The sequence below is a fragment of the Dendrobates tinctorius genome, unplaced genomic scaffold (assembly GCF_039654945.1).
Source record: "Dendrobates tinctorius isolate UK_male_01 unplaced genomic scaffold, ASM3965494v1 ptg000070l, whole genome shotgun sequence".
Classification (NCBI taxonomy): Eukaryota; Metazoa; Chordata; class Amphibia; order Anura; family Dendrobatidae; genus Dendrobates; species Dendrobates tinctorius.
In genome coordinates this window covers 96,569,123-96,586,104 of record NW_027361738.1, presented here as the reverse complement: position 1 = coordinate 96,586,104, position 16,982 = coordinate 96,569,123, and the positions used below count along the sequence as shown (strand labels likewise).

The 16,982-nt window shown below is 43.5% G+C and overlaps 1 protein-coding gene across 1 annotated transcript in view; it reads right to left on the bottom strand.

Annotated features, from left to right (window-relative positions):
- Positions 1-16,982, bottom strand: part of ZBTB47 (zinc finger and BTB domain containing 47) — a 52,998-nt gene that overhangs the window by 29,456 nt on the left and 6,560 nt on the right. The window contains exon 2 of the mRNA XM_073582184.1: positions 11,266-12,666. Coding sequence (XP_073438285.1) covers positions 11,266-12,666 — 1,401 coding nt within the window. The remainder of the gene's footprint in view (positions 1-11,265; positions 12,667-16,982) is intronic.

Sequence of the window (16,982 nt, the reverse complement as noted above, 5' to 3'; positions counted from 1 at the left end):
CCACTCTGTTCCTCTTTCCCATCTCCATAAACTTCAGTAGGCAGCTGTAACGCGATTCCTCAGTGAGCAGGCAGTCCGTCTTATTTTGTGTAGGACGGATTTTTGAAACTTTTTAGAGTTGATGGGAAGTTCAAGTGGGGGAAGAGAAGGGGCTCATAAGTGGAGAAGGAGGCATATTCAACTAAGATATATTACAAAGTTTATTACTAGATTAATTTATGCAAAGTTTATTGACAAATCGGTGATCAGTTAAGTCCTGCCCAAAACTTGGTGACGCAAAAATGACACAATACCACATAACCGCATCGGTCGGGGGCTCCTGCGGGACCGTTGCATCACTCCAGACCCTCAACATGACCCAATCAGGACAACTCAAGTGGGGACCACCATCTTTGGGGCTCTGCTTTATTTTCTACAGGTTGAGAACCCCTTTAGCTGGGAAAATAATTGGTTCTCTAAAGAGGTTTCACAGAAAATGAAAACAGCCGCCGTAAGAGGAAAAGTTCATCTCTGCCACCTTCAGCAAAAAAAATCCGCTCTTCTGACATTTTTAATTTTCAACACATCAGCATTTCCCTTACACTTCGCACATTAATATAGGTAACCCTCTCACCGCTGCGGCCAAACGCGGCCTTCTGTACTTACAAGGCAGAGCCCCCCACTCGCAGATGCATGTGGCACCGACAAAGAGGACCCCACTGACCAAGTCAGAAATTCACAGATCTGCCGGACTGGTGGTCCCTCCTGTTATCATGCCTCAGGTGAAGACATTGTGTGGGGTCCCAGGAGACACGTTCAACATTGTGGTCTGCCTTAGGCTGGGGTCACACTTGTGAGAAACTCGCACGTCAATACCCGGCACTGCCGCCGGCACTCGGACCGGAGCGCTCAGCTGCATAGAAATACATGTAGCCACACGCTCCGGTCCCGAGTGCCGGCAGAAGTGCTGAGTATTGACGTGCGAGTTTCTCGCAAGTCTGACCCCGGCCTTAAGGGATGGCAGATTGCTCATTTCAATAGCTAAGCCAGCCCCCTTTCTCCATGACGGTTGATGCATAGACAGAGAAGGGTGCCGGCTTAGCTACTGAAAGAATCCGAAGAATCGGGACAGTCCTGGCAAATCTGGTTGTCGATGCAAGATTAATGGGTTAAAAAAAATTTCTATCACGGGCCAACTCGGCAACGTTCACATGGAATAAATCTGTAGGAGTTTTTATGGAGCAGATCCGCTCCACAGTCCTTCTCAAAAAACTACTTAAATGTTTCAGATTTATTTTTACGGAATATCGACGTTGCAGAGTTTGTTTCTAATTTTTTTCCCCCTGAAAATGTAAAAAAAAAAACAAAACAAAAAACTCCTGAGAGGAAATAATAAAGTGCCTATCACTCCTCTGAATCGGATCCTGATGGAATCCGCTGCAAAATAGGCACTGTCCAACCAGGAGGCTGCAAAAAGTAGTGGAAAAACTTCTGTAAAAATTGCCCTTAAAAATAAAGAGAGTTTCCTAAAATTGTCTGGGGAGGAAAAAAAGAATAAAATCCCAGTTCTGTAACCCCTTTACCCCGAAGGTGGTTTGCATGTTAATGACCGGGACAATTTTTACAATTCTGATCGCTGTCACTTTGTGAGGTAATAACTCTGGAACGCTTCAACGGATCCCGCTGATTCTGAGAACTTTTTTTTGTGACATATTGTACTTTATGTAAGTGTTAAAATTTCTTCAGTATGACTTGCATTTATTTGCGAAAAAAAATGGAAATTTGGCAATTTTCCATCTTTGAATTTTCCTGCCTTTAAATCACAGAGATATGTCACACAAAATAGTTAATAAAAAACATTTCCCACAGGTCTACTTTACATCAGCACAATTTTGGAACCAATTTTTTTTTTTTTGTTAGGAAGTTATAAGGGTTAAAAGTTGACCAGCGATTTCTCATTTTCATAACAAAATTTACGAAACCATTTTTCTTTAGGGACCACCTCACATTTGAAGTCACTTTCAGGGATCTATGTGATAGAAAATACCCAAAAGTGATAATATTGTAAAAACTGCACCCCTCACTGTGCTCACAGCCACATTCAAGAAGTTTATTAACCCTTCAGGTGCTTCACAGGAATTTTTGGAATGCGGAAAAAAAAAAAATGAACATTTAACTTTTTTTTTTTGCACAAAAAATTTTACTTCAGATCCAAAATTTTTTTATTTTGACAAGGGTTACAGACAAAAATGGATGCCAAAATTTGTTGTGTATTTTCTCCTGAGCATGCCGATACCCCATATGAGGGAGAAAAACCACTGTTTGGGAGCACGGCAGAGCGCCATTTGACTTTTTGAATGCACAATTTGCTGGAACAATTGGCGGATACCATGTCGCAGTTGCAGAGCCCCTGATGTGCCTAAACAATGGAAACCCCCAACAATTGACACCAGTTTGGAAACTACATCCCTCAGGGAACTGATCTAGATGTGTGGTGAGCACACTGAACCCTCAAGAACCCACAGAAGTTTATAAAGTTGAGATGTAAAAATAAAAGATAATTTTCCCCACAAATATGTTTTAGCCCCAGATTTTGCATTTTCATAAGGGTAACAGGAGAGATTGCACCATATAATTTGTTGTACAATTTCTCCTGAACACGCCGATACCCAATATGAGGGAGGAAACTACTGTTTAGGAGCACAGCAGAACTCGGAAGGGAAGGAGCGTAATTTGACTTTTTGAACGTAAAATTTACTGGAATCATTAGTGGACATCATGTCCCAATTAAAGAGCCCCTGATGTGCCTAAACAGTGGAAACCCCCCACAAGTGACATCATTTTGGAAACCAGACCCCTCAAGTAATGTATTTAGATGTGTGGTGAGCACCTTGAACCCCCAGGTGCTTCACAGAAGCTTGGAACGTTGAGCCATGAAAATAAAAAAAAAGTAAACAAATAAATAAAAATCACATTTTTCCCACAAAAATACAGTTAGGTCCATATATATTTGGACAGAGACAACATTTTTCTAATTTTGGTTCTAGACATTACCACAATGAATTTTAAACAAAACAATTCCGATGCAGTTGAAGTTCAGACTTTCAGCTTTCATTTGAGGGTATCCACATTAACATTGGATGAAGGGTTTAGGAGTTTCAGCTCCTTAATATGTACCACCCTGTTTTTAAAGGGACCAAAAGTAATTGGACAATTGACTCCAAGGCCATTTCATGGACAGGTGTGGGCAATCCCTTCGTTATGTCATTCTCAATTAAGCAGATAAAAGGCCTGGAGTTGATTGGAGGTGTGGTGCTTGCATTTGGAAGGTTTTGCTGTGAAGGAAACATGCGGTCAAAGGAACTCTCCATGCAGGTGAAACAAGCCATCCTTAAGCTGCAAAAACAGAAAAAACCCATCGAAATTGCTACAACATTAGGAGTGGCAAAATCTACAGTTTGGTACATCCTGAGAAAGAAAGAAAGCACTGGTGAACTCATCAATGCAAAAAGACCTGGGCGCCCACGAAAGACAACAGTGGTGGATGATCGCAGAATAATCTCCATGGTGAAGAGAATCCCCTTCACAACAGCCAACCAAGTGACCAACACTCTCCAGGAGGCAGGCGTATCAATATCCAAATCTACCATAAAGAGAAGACTGCATGAAAGAAAATACAGAGGGTTCACTGCACGGTGCAAGCCACTCATAAGCATCAAGAATCAAAAGGCTAGACTGGACTTTGCTAAGAAACATCTAAAAAAGCCAGCACAGTTCTGGAAGAACATTCTGTGGACAGATGAAACCAAGATCAACCTCTACCAGAATGATGGAAAGAGAAAAGTATGGCGAAGGCGTGGTACAGCTCATGATCCAAAGCATACCACATCATCTGTAAAACACGGCGGAGGCAGGGTGATGGCTTGGGCATGCATGGCTGCCAGTGGCACTCGGTCACTAGTGTTTATTGATGATGTGACACAGGACAGAAGCAGCCGAATGAATTCTGAGGTATTCAGAGCCATACTGTGTGCTCAGATCCAGCCAAATGCAGCCAAACTGATTGGTCGTCGTTTCATACTACAGATGGACAATGACCCAAAACATAAAGCCAAAGCAACCCAGGAGTTTATTAATGCAAATAAGTGGAATTTTCTTGAATGGCCAAGTCAGTCACCTGGTCTCAACCCAACTGAGCATGCATTTCACTTGTTAAAGACTAAACTTCAGACAGAAAGGCCCACAAACCAACAGCAACTGAAAACCACCGCAGTGAAGGCCTGGCAGAGCATCAAAAAGGAGGAAACACAGCGTCTGGTGATGTCCATGAGATCAAGACTTCAGGCAGTCATTGCCAACAAAGGGTTTTCAACCAAGTACTAGAAATGAACATTTTATTTACAATTGTTTAATCTATCCAATTACTTTTGGTCCCTTTAAAAATCAGGGTGGCACATGTTAAGGAGCTGAAACTCCTAAACCCTTCATCCAATATTAATGTGGATACCCTCAAATGAAAGCTGAAAGTCTGAGCTTCAATTGCATCTGAATTGCTTTGTTTAAAATTCATTGTGGTAATGTCGAGAACCAAAATTAGAAAAATGTTGTATCTGTTCAAATATATATGGACCTAACTGTATGTTATTTTGGCCCCAAATGTTGCACTTTCATAAGGGTACCAGAGGAAACTGCAACATACAATTTGTTGTGCAATTTCTCCTGAGTACGCCGATACCCCATAAGTGGGGGAATACTACTTTTGAGGCACAGTGCAAAGCTCAGAAGGGAAGAGTCACTATATTGGAGTTCAGATTTTTCGGACTGATTTGAGGGGGCCATATCACACTTGCAGAGCCCCTGAGGTGCTACAACAACAGAAATCCCCATAAGTGACCCCAATTTAAAAACTACACCTCTCAAAGAATTCATCTAGGGGTGCAGTGATCATATTGACACCATGGGTGTGTCACAGAATTTTATACCATTGGGCAGTGAAGAAAAAAATAACTACATTTTTAGCACCAAAATTTTGTTTTAGCCCCAGATTGTACATTTTCACACAAGAAGTTGGTAGAAATGGTACAAAAATGTGTCCCATAAATTCTACTGAATGTGGAAATACCCAATATGTGGCTGTATAGTACTACTTAGCCATACGGAGAGACTCGGGAGGGACAGAGCGCTATTTACCGCCTACAACAGTTCGCAGACTCCATATACAGAGCCCCTAATTGCTAGAAGAGCAGAATCCCCCTCAAGTGACCGCATTTTGGAAACTATACCCCTTGAGAAATTTATCTCAAGGTGTAGGGATGATTTTGACTCCATGGGCATTTTCTATAAACAAGCAGTAATGAATGTTGCCAAGTGAAAATTGCAAACTGCCGTTGTAGTGACCAGTACGTTGTAGTGACCAGCACATTATCCCCAGCCTGTGCTTCCGGAGACATGATCCCGTAAGTTAGGCGGGCTCTCATCACTACAGAAATGCCAAACATGGATGCTATATGTGGTTTAGGCACACTGGGGCTCAGAAGGGAGGGGGGCATTTGGATTTGTGAGCGGAGAATTTGCTTTGCCATTTAGCTTTTCCAGACCCTTTGTGCTATCAGTAATATGGAAGCCCCCTCTATTTCCGTTAACAGATGACAGATCTGAGTGGGGACTTGCTTTTTTAGTGGATTGAGTTGAAGCTTTGATTGGGAACATTTTACATAACGGTTTGGATCACATTTTTCCGGCGCTCTACGTTGAGCATTTACTTTGGGATTTCCATCTAAATCTCCAAGTTACGTGACCATTCACTATAATGAGGCAGCAGAGCTACTCTGGACTCTGTCTGTCCTCTGTTTAGTGGTGTCCTTTTTAGAAGTGCACAAAACTGTGGCTGACGGCATTTTATGCAATCCTAAAAAGACGGACACCGGAGGATCACAGGTCATATGGCGTCCACAGTGCCTCCATCTGCCTCATTATAGGGAATCTTCTGTCTGAATCACAAATTTTAGAGACTTACAAGGAAACCCCGACGCAAGCGCTCAGCGCAGAGCGCAGGATAAATGTGCTCCAAGCCTTACAACAGCAGGTAAAGAATTTTTCCATATTTCGGCCCACAATGTCATGTGATGTCTCATTTTTTGCAAGACGAGCTGACGTTTTTATTGGTACCATTTTCGGGCACATGACATTTTTTGATTGCTATCTATTCCGATTTTTGTGAGGCAGAATAAACAAAAACCAGCAACTCGGGAATTTTTTTTTGGGTGGGAGGGGTTAATGCTGTTCCGTGTGTAGTAAAACTGATAAGACAGCTTTATTCTTTGGGTCAGTACAACTACAGCGATACCTCATTTATATCGTTTATGTTTTGGTGCTTTTACACAATAAATACCATTTTATAGAAAAAATAATTATTTTTGCATCGCTTTATTCTGAGAGCTATAACTTTTTTTGCAGATGGCGCTGTATGGCAGCTTGTTTTTTTGCAGGACACGATCACATTTTCAGCGGTACCATGTTTACTTATATTCATCTTTTTGATCAAGTTTTATTCCACTTTTTGTTCATTGGTATGATGATAAAGCATTGCTTTTTGCCCTTTTTTATGGTGTTAACTAGTGGGTCAGTTCTATAGGTTGGGTCGCTGTGGACACGGCCATACCAAATATGTGTACTTTTATGGTTTAGATTTTTTAAACAAATTTATTTATAGATACAATATCTTTTGATTTTTTATATATATATATATATATATATATATATATATATATATATATATATATATATATATATATATATTACAATTATTTAAAAAAATAATTTTCTTCACTTTTTTTTTTTTTTTTTCTTTTTCCCACTATGGGACTATCATTTTTTGCAGGCTGATCGCTTCTACAGCATGGGGATTCAGCTCTGCACTGACAAAGAAAGTTGCTGATTATGCACTGCGCATGATCAAGCAACTTTCCTAGCTCTGGTGACCCGGATGTCATTATGACGACATTGGGTCACCATGGCAACGATCAGGACCCCGCATCATGCCGATCCAAAGGCGGAGGGGCTTTCATCCCTCTGCAGGCTCCCGAAAGCGATCGCAGCATTTCGGGGGTTGCCGGGAGCGGTGCGTGACCACTCCTGGATCTTAGTGCTGGGTGTCAACTGTGATCACCCGTGCACCCCCCCCCCATGTGCACGGGTGATCACGATGATGTAATAACACGTCCCTGGTCAAATAGTCCCAGGGCACAGGGACGGACTATTACGACATATGTCACAAAGAGGCTAGCAGCTAAAACAAACAAAACTTAAAAAGACCCCTCATTTAAGGGAAAAAAAAAAATCCCCCAAAAAACTATGATCATATGAAGAAAAAAAAAAAAAAATCACTTGCAAAACTCTTCTAATTAATTTCTATCATTGATGCTCGGTGTTTTGAGCATTTCTACTGCTTCAGGTTTTGATAAAACACACAGAAAAAATGTAAAAAAAAAAAAAAAAAAAGTATTCTATGAAACAGAGCCTGATGGAAAACTCCACAAACCAGGCACTGACCAATCAGGAGACTGCAAACGCCACTGAAAAGAAAATAAAATGTTTTTTTGCAAAATGTTGACAAAATTTTTTGATCACTTAAGAAAAAAAAAAACGACAAAAAAAAATCTTCTATATGCACATATACACGCACCCTAAGAGTAACAGTCAATCTATTTTTCATTTCCCCTCTATGTCGTAGCCTAAATCTAACTCTTTTTGGCCAGGAAGAGCTCGTACTGCCCCCGTTGCCCGTCCTTACATACAGATCGTGGAGTGTGAGCTCCTGTGTAAAATTATTGCCCCTTATGAATTAGCCACGGATAGAGGAGAGAAGAGTCAAAACCGAACGAGTAAATATTTCTGAAGGAAAAGTGTCAGGTCCAGAAAGAGTCTGATTTATTTCCACTTTCTACTCCATTTCTAACATGTTTCTTTCTTCTCTGTGTATTGGAACAACGCAACAAAAAAAAAAAAAAAAAAAAAAAACAAAGACAAAAAAAAAAAAAAAAGGCAAATTGGACAGAGTTTCATAAAAAAAAAAAAACAAATGGGCAGGACATTTGTTGGCACCTTTCCAAACATGTGGGTAAACAACTTTGTTTCAAGCATGTGATGCTCGTTCACATTCCCCTGTGGCAAGTAACAGGTGTGGGCAATATGAAAATCACACCTGAAACCTGATAGTAAAGGGAGAAGTTGACTCAGTTTTTGCATTGTGTGTCTGTGTGTGACACCCTAAGCATGGAGAACAGAGAGAGAAGAAGAGAACTGTGTGAGGACTTGAGAACCAAAATTGTTGAACAATATCAAGGTCACAAGTCCATCTCCAGAGATCTTGATGCTCCTTTGTCCACGGTGCGCAACATAAATAATGAAGTTTACAACCCATGGCAATTTAGCTAATCTCCCTGGATGGCAGTGAAAAATTGATGAAAGGTTGCAATGTAGGATAGTCTTAATGGTGGATAAGTCCCAATCAAGGCACAAAGAAACACAAGCTATCCTGCAGGCTGAGGGTGCATCAGTGTCAGCGCAAACTATCCATCCACATGTGAATGAAATGAAACGCTATGACAGGAGACCCAATAGTACCCCACTGCTGACACAGAGACATAAAAAAAAAAGCCTTGACCGCAGTTTGCCAAAATGTACACAAGCCAAAATCCTTCTAGGAAAGTGTCTTGTGGACAGAAGAGACCAAGATAGAGCTTTGTGGTGAAGCACATCATTCTGGTTTTTACCGAAAACAGAATGAGGCCTACAAAGAAAAGAACACAGTACCTACAATCAAATATGGTGGAGGTTCAAAGGTGTTTTGGGGCTGTTTTCCTGCCTATGGTCCCCGTGCATGCTTGTCTTGCACTTGTTCAACAGCTGCAACACATGCAGGGATTGCCTAACAAACAGACAGTCCCTGCATGTGTTGCTGCTGTTGAACAGCTGCGAGACATGAAGCTACGGGGACTAACATTTTTTTCTAGCACACAAAAGTCACTTCGCTAGTACCCGGGCATGCTCGGATAACGCCATATCCGAGCACTTTCGCTTATCACTAAAGATTACCAAAGGATTGTGTATGGCAATGCAGTGCCCAGTGTCAGAAAGCTGGGTTTGTGGTCTAGGTCATGGGTCTTCCAGCAGGACGAAGACCCCAAACATACTTCAAGAAGCCTCCAGAAATGGATGGAAACAAAGCGCTGGAGAGTTCTGAAGTGGCAGCAATGAGTCCGGATCTAAATCCCATTGATCACCTGTGGAGAGATCTTACAATCGCTGTTGGGAGAAGACGACTTCACCTATGAGAGACCTGGAGCAGTTTACAAAAGAAGAGTCCAAAGTTCCAGCTGAGAGGAGTAAGAAGCTTGTGGATGGTTATAGGAAATGATTAATTGCCGTTATTTATTCTAAAGGGTGTGCAACCAAATATTAAGTTGAGGGTGCCAAAAATTTTGGAAAGGTGTCAACAATTTTGTACTGCCCATTTTGAGGGTTGTGTGTGTAATAATGTCCAATTTGTCTTTTTTTCCTCCGTTTTGTTTGTGTTGTTCCAATACACACAAAAGGAATTAAACATGTACATAACAAATTTAGCGTACCGTATATACTCGAGTATAAGCCGACCCGAGTATAAGCCGACCCCCCTAATTTTGCCACAAAAAACTGGGAAAACTTATTGACTCGAGTATAAGCCTAGGGTGGGAAATGCTCCATAGATTATTCCCCCATATGCTGCCCTCATAAGAAGCTCCATAGATTATTCCCCCATATACTGCCCCCATAAGAAGCTTCATAGATTGTTCCCCCATATGCTGCCCCCATTAGAAGCTCCATATTGTTCCCCCAGATACTGCCCCCATTAGAAGCTCCATATACTGCCCCCATTAGAAGCTCCATATTGTTCCCCCATATGCTGCCCCCATTAGAAGCTCCATATTGTGCCCCCATATACTGCCCCCATTAGAAGCTCCATATTGTTCCCCCATATACTGCCCCCATTAGAAGCTCCATATACTGCCCCCATTAGAAGCTCCATATTGTTCCCCCATATACTGCCCCCATTAGAAGCTCCATATTATTCCCCCATATGCTGCCCCCATAAGAAGCTCCTTAGATTATGCCCCCATGTGCTGCTGCTGCATGTAAAAATAAAAAAAATGACATACTCACCTCTCCGTCGCTGGGTGTCAGATACTCACCTGTCCTGCGTCCATGGCTGCTCACCGCTATCTGGCACGTCATCAGTCAGTGACGTTCAGACTGCAGGGGGCGCGGCACGCACTAATCACGTCACCGCGCCCTCTGCTGTCTGAAGTCACTGACCGATGACAGACACAGACAGCAGCAAGCAGCCATGGACGCAGGACAGGTGAGTATCGCTATACTTACCCGTCCTGACGCTGTGTCTTGAGCCCCCAGCTTCTCCGCGCTCTCTCTTCCTGCCTTCAGCGGTCACGTGGTGCCGCTCATTAAAACTCATGAATATGCGCATATTCATGAGTTTTAATGAGCGGCACCACGTGACCGCTGAAGGCAGGAAGAGAGAGCACGGGGAGAAGCTGGGGGCTCAAGACACAGCGTCAGGACGGGTAAGTATGACCTGACACCCCCGCCCCCCTCCCCCTCTGACCCCCGGTGTATATGACTCGAATATAAGCCGAGAGGGGGACTTTCAGCCCAAAAAAAACGGGCTGAAAATCTCGGCTTATATTCGAGTATATACGGTAATTGCAATTTTTTTCAGGGAGAAATACATTTTCTGGAACAATTTCAAGGGTGCCAACACTTTCAGACATGACTGTACATAAAAAAATGCAAAACCTACAAATTAGCTTTTCCCTGTAATTATTAACACGATGGAAGCATAAAAACCATCCATCTAAATACAGCAGCGAGTGGGACTTAGTATGACGTTAGGTCACGGCTTATACTCCAGTTATATCCAAAGCTGCGTGGAAAACACTGGTGCTGATAAAAACTAACAGCACCTCGGATACTGACAGTATCCACCGACATCTCGGCCGAGAAACAGCCTTTTTTTAATCAACCAGAGAGTAATAAAATACTATGAATGCAGCTTTGGATGTGACTAGAGTGCAGAACATAATCTATGCTCGGTCTTATGCACAGGTTGGACACTTCTTGTGCGATTCCAGGCAGAACACTGCCGTCTTACCTTCCGATAGATCAGCAATGGGTAAATGCGCGCTCGCATTAGACCATGACACATGGCCACCCGCGAAGCGGCAGACTTACTTGTATGTTCTTTTCACAGTCTGTCTGGTGGTGCAGCATCAACTCGCTCTCCAGAAGGAACCTCTTGCCACATTTATCGCAAATCCTCATGCGGCTGTGGGTGACGTTCATGTGCTTTTCCAGATACCACCTATTATTAAAAACCCTAGGGCACTTCTTACAGGGAAAGTGCTGCTTCTCATCAAATTTGGCCTTTTGTCCCAAAGCATCTTGCCCTTTCTTCTTCCGCCTCTCACCGCTTCCTCGGTTACGTGACCCTTTTCCATCTTTCCTCAACATGGTGGACTCGTTTTCGCTTGGCGATTTGCTCCCGTCTTCTGGGGAGTTTTCATCTTTGGCTGTCTCTACTGAGTCATCATTGTCCTTTTCCTCCTCCTCTTCCTCTTCTTCCTCTTCCTCCTCCTCATGGGGCTCTTCCAGGTCGTCTTCTTCACTCGGCAAGATGTCGTCATCCTCGTCCTCCAGCATGTCAAGGAAGTCCTCCTCCTCATCTAGGACACCTTCTTCTTCGTCATTCTCATCATCTCCGTCTTCTTCTGATCCCCGATCGTCCCCGTCAGATCGGTCTAGCACAGTTACCGTGTCGGTCGGACCACCCTTCCCCTCTGTCCCTTTAGAAACATTTAGTGTCTGGTTATTTAGGTTGACCTCTACGATGATCTGCTCTCGGTTGTAGGACTCTTGTCTTTCCATGTCCTCTTCTGAGTCGGCCCCTTCGATTTTACAGATCCGAGTCCCACTCCTTTCCTCATCCTTGAAATACTGTTTTGGTGATGTGGCGTCATTGGGTAAATGTCCTTTACTTACACTGTCCTCTACTCGAACAGAGTAGGGATCGTTTCCTTCCCGGGCGTAAATTTTTGTTGGAGGTGCGTCCACCTCCTGTTTGATCTCCCTATAGAACTGGGGCTGCATGACGGCGCTGGGTTCACTCCTATTGTCTTCCGTGTCCAAAACATCATTAGCCAAGGACAGGTTCAACGACCTGCTGTGAATGAGCTCCTGGCACGATGTGACAATCTCATTCATCTGCAAGACGGCGGCTGCGTTCAATACGTCCTGTACGTTGCAGCCGTTGACTAATAGCTTAGATGTGTATATGAAGTTGAGGATCTGCTGAAAACCTCGGGACGTCAAGGCTTCCAGGGAAAGTTCCACCCGCTGGAGTTGCTTGTTCTGGGTGAAGAGCGAATGGAAGAATTGGCTGTATGCAGCAAGAACGCCTTTGTGAGCGGGGAAGGTGCTCTTCTGTTGGACCAGTACGATGTCCACATCGCACAGGTCGGGCTGGAACAGACGTTGTTCGTTGAGTCTGTCCATTAAACAGGTGAAGTGAAGAGCCACATCTTCCACTAGAGAATACTCCGTGGAGGGGTAGTCCGTTGTCTTCTCCACTATCAACTGCGGAAACACAAGAGAAGGGCAATGAATGAAGGAAAAGGAAAGACAATTATGCAATAATCGGTCCCTGATGGACTCATCTTATCCGGTGGGACCTTACTGGACGTGGTTAATTCTCTACTAAGGCAGTCAGTCAGAAGTAGTGATGAGCGCAAGTGCTCGTTACTCAAGGTCGTCAAGGGTGCTAGGGTATGCACCAAGTATCGCGGGTGCTCGAGTGACATGTTCAAGTCCCTGTGTCGGCATGTTTCGCGGATACAGCTACAAAACATGAAGGGATCGCTTGTGTTTGTCAGGCAATCCCTGCATGTTTTGTGGCTGTTTAACAGATGCGAAACTTGAGGCCGCGAGGACTCGAACATCTCATTTGAGCACGCTGAAGACACTCGGTGCATATCCAAGCAAACTCGAGTAACGAGCACTTGAGCTCATCACTACTTCCGACTCATTGCCTTAGTAGAGTGTTAACCGCGTCCCACCGGATAACTAGTCAGAATTTCACTGCCCCCGAGGTGTCACCATTTCTTGTATCATCTCCTAAGTGGCCCCAACTAATGTGTCATTTAGCTAAAGATGGAGCTTGAGACATATGCTAGTCAAGGTGGTGGAAATGCTGCAGTCACCTTAAGCAGTCCTTATGTTATTTCCGCCAAAAAAGTTTTGATGGACACTTCAAAGGACAGAACTTGTGAGAACGTTCCCTGTACCCAGGGTGGAAATAATGCATAGACAGTGTAACCTAACTTGGCAGGGTCTCCACCTTCAGGACTCAGACCTAATGAGCCTAAAAAAAATATACCTTAAACAAATCAAAGGGCGGTTACTGAAGAACACTTTGAAGACGGAAGTAGTGACGGCACCTTGAGGTCAAAAATTCTAACAGTTTACCCCGTTATAGTGGAAGGAGGTATGGGTTTTTGACACCTGAAGACAAGTGGTCATCCAGTGATGATCAAGGGCAAGTCTCTAAGTCACCACATCACGATGTACATACTAAGGGGTGGCAAAAGCAACCAAGCCTAACAACTAGGCCTCCAGAGGTGCTTTACTGATAGTGTTCAAGTACGTACCCACCAGCAAGTGGAATATGGGAGTCAATGCTGGACCATTATGTCATGTATTATTTATGACCCTCATTTGTCGGAAGAAATAACCCAGAGCAAGTCGGACTCTTTGGTGATACCAAGACTGTACGAGATCTACACATAAACCACCAAGACAACGACCGGCATGGTCATCTCTATCCAGGACAACATGGAGACAAGGGTGGACACATCTCTGGTTAAAAAGCAGATCCTCTAAAACCTAAAAGTTTAGGTAAGGGATTTACTAATATTTCTCATCCTCCTATAACACTTCTCATGTTCAGTGATGGTGGCGGGCAGAGAGGAGACGCCATACCACGCAATCCACACAATAAACAGAACCTCAGTGTACTCATCAATCACCAAATTCTGGTGGAAATTTTCATTTTTTTAAAATATCACTGAAAATAAAAATAGCAAAAAAGATTGAGTGCCTCGTCTGCCCGCCTATTGCAAAAAAATAATTAAATGAAACACCCTAAGATTTTACCCTCTGGAAACCGAGAAGGAATCCAGCAGCTCATTGGGTTTCGGCACACATCTGCAGATGCTTGGTCCCTGAGGTACGAAAACAAACATAAGCGAATCCGACCCCGACACCCACAGAGAAGTGTTGTCATAACCAGAGAATGACCTCCGTGTAGAACCGTACCCCCATCATCCAGCCCAGCCACTGGCTAGAAGGTAGAGGTCCTGCTGAGCCAGGGCAGAGGAGATGACTGTATATGGGGGCATCATACACATAAGATAAAAGCCGACACTCGTAGGGAGGTTTGGCCGGTTGTCGTTACTTTCTGCAGATGACGTGATATCTAAAACTGCTGCCCTTCTATGGTTTCCAATAGGCTCTGAGCTAAACCCCAGCACTGCGAACATCACATTATAGCGGTGTACACAGCGACCGGAGGATGAAAAATGTGACCGATTCACTGCCAACATGTGCAAAAACGAGTCTGTGCTGCACACGTTCACAGCAGATTTCACCCATCCAATGTACATTGTGTAATCAGTAGCACAAAATGCATATCATAGAATCATAGAATCGTAGAGTTGGAAGGGACCTCCTGGGCCATCTGGTCCAACCCCCTGCTCAAAGCAGGATTCGCTAAATTATCCCAGTCAGATGTCTGTCCAGCCTCTGTTTGAAGACTTATATGTTTATAACACAGGGATGTTATTACAGGATTATAGCAGAAGTCAAAATATTCTGCATGTGTGGATATCATACCCGACAAATCCTGTACTGAGCCAGAAGTATAGTGCAGAGCCGCACTCACTATTCTGCTGATGCAGTCACTGTGTACATACATTACATTACTGATCCTGAGTTACATCCTGTATTATACCCCAGAGCTGCACTCACTATTCTGCTGATGCAGTCACTGTGTACATACATTACATTACTGATCCTGAGTTACATCCTGTATTATACTCCAGAGCTGCACTCACTATTCTGCTGATGCAGTCACTGTGTACATACATTACATTACTGATCCTGAGTTACATCCTGTATTATACTCCAGAGCTGCACTCACTATTCTGCTGGTGCAGTCACTGTGTACATACATTACATTACTGATCCTGAGATACATCCTGTATTATACTCCAGAGCTGCACTCACTGTGTACATACATTACATTACTGATACTGAGTTACATCCTGTATTATACCCCAGACCTGCACTCACTATTCAGCTGGTGCACTCACTGTGTACATACATTACATTACTGATCCTGAGTTACCTCCTGTATTATACTCCAGAGCTGCACTCACTATTCTGCTGGTGCAGACACTGTGTACATACATTACTGATCCTGTATTATACTCCAAAGCTGCACTCACTGTGTACATGCATTATTTGTACTGATCCCGGGTTACATCTTGTATTTGTTTTGTCTCCACTTTACATTCCGCTCTGGAGGTTTATTCAGCGTCTGATGTAAGTTGCGCTCATCACAGTTCATGGATTTCATTTTGCTATTAAACAAGCCATTTGCTTTTATTGCTGCAGAGAACAAAGCTTCTCCCCTCTGTCCTCCAACACTTCATCTCCCTGCACTGCTCTAATTAGACGCCTCGGTCATCAGGTCACCAGTGTAGAGGAGAGCATTCATCAGAAGTTACACTGGAGGAAGGCGGCGGTTCATGGAGAAGAGCAGGGAGGGAGCGACAGCTCCGCAGGAACAGCACAATAATTCTGCCACACAGAAAACAACCCAAAAATCACAGAATCAAGTAAATGTCGGCACCAGGAGGCAGATATGGGTGCCTGGGAAAGTAAAGAAAGAGAAGAAATTTTAGGGTCCGAGACTGTACTGAACCCCCGACAATGACTGAATGAAGACCCCAAAGGTTGCCCTAAACCCAAATGTGCAGCTCTGCATTGCGATATCAGCAGAGAGGACAGCAGTCCAGTTATATGCCCCCTTTTTTAATTTGTAGGGGTGTTTAATCAATCAGAAACATTCCTTGCTAACCACAGGGTCATTTCGCATTACTGCTCCGGCGTTATATAACATGCAGGACCGGAGGGCTAAAGAGAAAACGGGACAAGGTGCCGGAAAATAACCATCTTCTGTATTGTACAAGAATGAGCCGGGGATTGTATCACCAACCTCAGGTCTGGCTTCATTATCTCGCTGCCATGCTTTACACTGCAGCTCGGCTCCAGTAGGGTATGGCTTTGATTAGTGACTCCTCATTAGGCCTCATTCACACATCTATTTTTCAGGGATAAAACACCTACCCTTTACAGTATACAGTGCGGTGCACCTGTATGTACTTTTTTTTTTTTTAAATCACCAGTACAAGTCTATGAGTCCGTGAAAATCACAGAGAGCATCCTTGTACTGTCCACTTTTTTAATGCTAATGGGTGTTGCAAGTTTTCTGCTTTATTTTTCCATACAAGAAAATCATTGACGATAAAAACAGAGCAAACACTGACAAAAATCTGCTCCAAAAACACCGAGCAAAATCTGCTCCAAAAGTAATGACGAAAATCTGCTCCAAAAGCACCGAGGAAAATCTGCTCCAAAAGCACCGAGGAAAATCTGCTCCAAAAGTAATGACGAAAATCTGATTCAAAAGCGCAGACGAAAATCTGATGCAAAAGCGGCGACGAAAATCTGATCCAAAAGCGCAAACGAAATCTGATGCAAAAGCGGCGACGAAAATCTGATGCAAAAGCGGCGACGAAAATCTGATGCAAAAGCGGCGACGAAAATCTGAT